A 6,176-nucleotide genomic window follows, 5' to 3' on the forward strand; every position below is an offset into this window, starting at 1 on the left:
AATTGCCGACCCCTATTTAACGTATCCTTCCCAACACTCTCTGAAGCTCTTTTCCAAAAAGCTCTCTAAAGAAATAGAGATTTAGAGAATGGCTTTTTTTCCTTGGGTAATATTTCGTCATATCTGGGGTCATTTTTAGGCTTTCATCCACTTTTTTATTTCCTTTAAATTAGAGAGATGTATCCAGATGAATATGAAAATATCCACCGGACTGAAGAAAGAGGAGAGATGGTTGAGATGGAGGTGGTGATCTACGAGAGTGCAGACACTGTTAGAGCCCCTGGTCCAATCACAGACAAGGAGGATGACAGTCTGAAAAGAGAGCTACACAGTCAGCATAACGGTAACAAGGAGATAATTTTGCTTTAAAAAGGAGATACAAGCTTCCTGCTTGTTGACACTTTTACAGATATTGAAGTTTTCTCCAGAGATTTCAGAGGTTCTTTACTTCTGACAACACACCACTCCTCTCAGAGACAGTATTAATCAGCTTGCTGCTTAAGCTGTAATTGAAGCTCCCCCTTGATGTGGAGATCTGCGCAAATGCAGTTGCCATATCAAGCCAAAAAATCTACATTTTTGTACATTATGGAGATAAAAAGAGGATACTACAGATGAATTAGATTATATGTGTTTCTGTCTATTTACCACTAGATGGAGACTCTGCAGGAAACAGACGCTACAGACTGGTTGCCGTGGTTCTGGGGCTGCTGTGTGTTCTCCTGCTGACTGCCATCATACTGCTGTGGTTCAAGTTCACTGTAGAGATTGACCAGTTACAGACCAGTTACAACAACCTGACTATGGAAAAAGACCAATTACAGACCAGTTACAACAACCTGGATATTAAAAAAGACCAGTTACAGAAGGAGAGAGATGGTCTGCAGAAGAGACTTTCTGATCTGTGTAGGTGAATATATTGATTATTGGTAACTGTAACCCTGTCAGAAAAGACCATTGAAGTTTTGAATATTAGGGTGTGTCAGTGTGTCTTTGCCATCTGAACGGCAGGAAAAGTACTATATGTACTAATTGTACAAATTTTCTTATTAAATTATGGGTTGGTTTTGGGCTCAATGTAAAATAAATCAATCAGCATGTTATTTGCCTCACATTTTCTTTAAGAGTCAGGTGCTCACTGACTTTGGCAGATTGGTATTTTAATGGTCCAATGCTTCTGCGCTTCTCAGCAGAGGACCACGGACCGCCTATTACTGTCCCCTGGTCTAGGTTGTATTCAGTCAGTTGACGCTTTCCATCGCCAAGATACCAATATGCCAGAAATTTACACACTTGAACACACCTCATTTCCAGATATTTTCTAGATATAGTAGATTTACACGCAGTATTGCTATTTAAACTGTGCAGCTGAAAAGTCCTAAAGAATAGGAGGGGTAACTGCCCTTGTTGGGATTAATTAGGGGGTTGGTTTTAAGTTGTGTTTTGAGAGGCTGTGTGTTATTCTACATATATTTACACAATATAAAAAAATGTTTTACACACATATAAGCAGCTACTTTAGCTAATTCAGAAAAGCATATAACGATTATTAGAATTTGTTTTTGCAGTTTTGCTAAGCGGATGGAAATATTTCAACTCCAGTTTTTACTACATCAGTACTGAGAAGAAGAAGAGCTGGAGTGAGAGCAGAAAGGACTGTAGAGACAGAGGAGCAGACCTGCTGATCATCAACAGCAAAGAAGAACAGGTGAAAGAGAGAGAGAGAGACAGAGAGAGAGAGAGAGAGAGATGTATCTATATCTGTATATATTCTCATTATATCAATATTTCCATGGATTTCAGGAATTCTTCAATAAAGAACTGAACAGAACTGAAGCTTGGATTGGTCTGACTGATGAAGTAACAGAGGGGGACTGGAAATGGGTGGACGGTTCAGCTCTGACCACTGAGTAAGAAACACTGAACTGATCTGTGATCATTATGCAGTTCTTCACTGTAGCTCTAGAAGTGAAATATTGAACACTCTGATTCTGTGTGTTTCAGGTTCTGGGCTCAAGGAGAACCCAATGATGATCAAAACGAAGACTGTGCAATAACCAGCTTTCAGAGAACTAAATCTGATATATTAACCTGGGCTGATTACCCCTGTCATCACCCTGTTTCCTGGATCTGTGAGAAACGTGTAACTGGACTGTAACTGAGAGTATATTGATATTAAAGCTCTGTATTAATCTGTGTATTTATATTTATGTAATAATCCTCACTGCAGATTTTCCTACTAACTTACATTCATTCTTAATACTTACATATCATGTATTTATTTATGACCTTATTAGCCATTAAATAGATAGCTTTTGTGTCTTTGTAAGAGGCTTCTACTGTGATTTTTAATAAAGGATTTACTGTAAGTTTACAACATGTAACATAAATACGTTCTACATCTCAACTTGCAGCTATTACAGTGAATGTAACCAACTGTTAATCACTGTTAGCTTGGTGATATTTAAGAGGTTTTAATGGAAATCTTGCTGTAATTGCTCTATTTTTATCATATGTGGTCTGTATGGTTAATTAAAATGAAGTATGTCTGTTTTTTAAAATCTTTACAGTGTTGTTAACATAATAAAAGTCCTATCAGCTAACCTGTTGAAAGTGCAATCATGATCTGTCACTGCTTGTAGACCACCTAAACCAGGGGTGCCCAATATGTCGTTTACGATCGACGCAGTACACGTTGGTAGATCGCGTCAACTTTTAATTTATGTTGCATTCAAAATGTTTAGGATGGTGGGAAGGTCAGTGTATTAACGCAAAAGCCAATGCACTGCTGCTCTACAGCTCTGAAATAATTAAGAGACCACTTCAATGTCTGAATTAGTTTCTCTGATTTTGCTATTTACAGGTTCATGTTAGAGTAAAATGAACATTGTTTTTTTATTCTATAAACTTCAGACAACATTACTTCCAAATTCCAAATAGAAATATTGTCATTTAGAGCGTTTGTTTGCAGAAAATGAGAAATGGTTAAAATAACAAAGATGACGCAGCGCTTTCAGACCTCAAATAATGCAAAGAAAACAAGTTACGCTCATAAAGTTTTAAGAGTTAAGAAATTCATATTTGGTGGAATAACCCTGGTTTTTAATCACAGTTTTCATGCATCTTGGCATGTTCTCCTCCACCAGTCTTACACACTGCTTTTGGATAACCTTATTGGTTTGTGGCTTGTGATCATCCATCTTCCTCTTGATTATATTCCAGAGATTTTCAGTTTGGTAAAATCAAGGAAACTCATTATTTTTAACTGGTCTCTTTTTCAGAGCTGTATAACATAGAAACACGTTAGCAACCACCTAGGAACCATTTAGCAGCACCATAGAAACCATCACAGATATCGTAATATCACCTTCGAAATCAACTGGCAACAGCTTAGCAACCACCCAGCAACTATTAAGGAACACCATAGCAACCATCACAGATATCATAACAACACCTTGGCCTTTATTTGACAAAAATTGACAGTTACAATATCACAAAAAATTGCACAACATCAAGAACATTTCATATCATTTTACAATAATTATTAATATTGCCTCCGCCATGATCTGCTTTCTCTCACTCGCTGAACAAATCCCAACACTGCCCGCCCACACTAAAAACTGGCTGTCTCACAGACTCTTTGCAGAGAACAGGCCAATCAGAACCCTCTCTGTTTTCTCTCTCTCCTTCCCACTCGCGATTAGAGAAAAAAAAGTCTGTGGCCTGTGTGCGCGTTTGGGGCACTCGTTCTGAATTCCGGGAGATTATATGTGACTCGCGGGCATCAGGGAGCCACTACCGTAATGCGGGAGACTCCCGCAGCTTCAGGGAGACTTGGTTTGTCTGCAGATATAATTTTTTTTTGGGATTAAAACAGAAACAACAACAGCAACAAACTAGGAAGTAAGTTTGTAAAGAAAGTCTGAATTGTGTGTTAATTCTGCTTCAGTCTGAAAAGCTTTTTAGATATAGATTCTTTTACTTTAATTGGTTTAATATAGAATAGAGGCAGGACACTAGAAATTGAACAAAAAATGTTGGAAAATAGTTTTTTCTGTTCATTCTAAAGATTTTAAAAGGTTTTTCTTATCTATTTCTTATTCTTCTTTTCTTATCTAGAGCTTTACTAAACACAAACAGCATTTATCTTGCAGCTCATCTGAATTCTCACTTCAGCCACAGAGTCACAAAGGCCCAGCTAACGCCATGCCTACTTCCGTTACTCTAAAGAGCAGCGAACTCTCTCACACACACACACACACATTTAAACTGTGCAGCTGAAAAGTCCTAAAGAATAGGAGGGGTAACTGCCCTTGTTGGGATTAATTAGGGGGTTGGTTTTAAGTTGTGTTTTGAGAGGCTGTGTGTTATTCTACATATATTTACACAATATAAAAAAAAAAATTACACACATATAAGCAGCTACTTTAGCTAATTCAGAAAAGCATATAACAATTATTAGAATTTGTTTTTGCAGTTTTGCTAAGCGGATGGAAATATTTCAACTCCAGATTTTACTACATCAGTACTGAGAAGAAGAGCTGGAGTGAGAGCAGAAAGGACTGTAGAGACAGAGGAGCAGACCTGCTGATCATCAACAGCAAAGAAGAACAGGTGAAAGAGAGAGAGAGAGAGAGATGTATCTATATCTGTATCTAATCTCATTATATCAATATTTCCATGGATTTCAGGAATTCTTCAATAAAGAACTTGGCAGAACTGAAGCTTGGATTGGTCTGACTGATGAAGTAACAGAGGGGGTCTGGAAATGGGTGGACGGATCAGAACTGACCACTGAGTAAGAAACACTGAACGGATGTCTGATCATGATGCAGTTCTTCACTGTAGCTCTTTAAAGATCCAGATGTGAAATAGTGAACTCTGATTCTGTGTGTTTCAGGTTCTGGTGGACGGAAGAACCTAATGATTATCAAAACGAAGACTGTGCAATAACCAGCTTTCAGAGAACTAAATCTGATATATTAACCTGGGCTGATTACCCCTGTCATCAATCTGTATCCTGGATCTGTGAGAAACGTGTAACTGAACTGTAACTGAGAGTAAATCAGAGTGGAGATCAGAGAGTGATTATAAAGCTCTGCATTTGTGTATTTATATTTATGTAATAATGCTCGCTGCAGCTTTTCCTTCTAACTTACATTCATTCTTAATACTTATATATCATATATTTATTCATGACCTTATTAGCCATTAAATAGCTAGCTTTTGTGTCTTTGTAAGATGCTTCTACTGTGATTTTTAATAAAGTATTTACTGTAAGTTTGTAAACATGTAAACATGTAAAATAAATACGTTCTACATCTCAACTTGCAGCTATTACAGTGAATGTAACCCACTGTTAATCACTGTTAGCTTGGTGATATTTAAGAGGTTTTAATGGAATTCTTCTGGTAATTGCTCTATTTGTATTGTATGTGGTCTGTATGGTTAAATAAAATGACGTATGTCTGTTTTTAAAATCTTTACAGTGTTGTTAACATAATAAAAGTCATATCAGCTAACCTGTTTAAAGTACAATCATGATCTGTCACTGCTTGTAGACCACCTAAACCAGGGGTGCCAATATGTCGTTCACGATCGACGCAGTACACGTTGGTAGATCGCGTCAACTTTATATTTACTAATTTATAGGAAAGTCCTTCAGTACTTTCGAATCGGACAGTTCTTCCTTCTGGCTGAAACTCCACCCTCTTTGACTAGGTCTGCCTAACAACAGAGCGAACTATATTCTGATTGGCTCAACGAGAGTACATTATAATATACAGCTGATGGATTGGCAAGCGTGAGAAATACCATGTGTGGCGTGTGAGCTGAGGTGCGTGTGTCACACGCTCAAAGCGTGAGACTTGAGAACACTGATAGAAACCATCACAGATATCATAATATCACCTTCGAAATCACCTGGCAACACCTATGCAACCACCCAGCAACTATTAAGCAACACCATAGCAACCAGCACAGATACCATAAAAACACATTAGCATTCCCCTGGCAACATCTTAGCAACCCCTAGAAACACTAAGCAACCATTTACCATGCCTGGGACACCATAGTGACCCATGTGGACCATTTCAGCTGCACAACCATTGGGTTTTTCTTTTAGGAAATGCACTTTTCTAGCTCTGTTTGTTAGTATTTTTGTGTATAATTTTTTG

The 6,176-nt window shown here is 37.8% G+C and overlaps 1 protein-coding gene across 1 annotated transcript; it reads left to right on the forward strand.

The window, feature by feature from the left end:
• Positions 1-650: 650 nt before the first annotated feature.
• LOC125787873 (C-type lectin domain family 4 member E-like) lies at positions 651-4,802 on the forward strand (the record flags this gene model as incomplete). Its single annotated transcript, XM_049472684.1, has 6 exons — positions 651-906; positions 1,569-1,708; positions 1,804-1,910; positions 2,005-2,132; positions 4,478-4,614; positions 4,692-4,802. Coding segments are annotated over 6 exons (879 nt in total), but the record flags the coding sequence as incomplete, so codon positions are not given.
• Positions 4,803-6,176: the final 1,374 nt, after the last annotated feature.

The sequence above is a fragment of the Astyanax mexicanus genome, chromosome 25 (assembly GCF_023375975.1).
Source record: "Astyanax mexicanus isolate ESR-SI-001 chromosome 25, AstMex3_surface, whole genome shotgun sequence".
In the NCBI taxonomy this organism is placed as follows: domain Eukaryota; kingdom Metazoa; phylum Chordata; class Actinopteri; order Characiformes; family Acestrorhamphidae; genus Astyanax; species Astyanax mexicanus.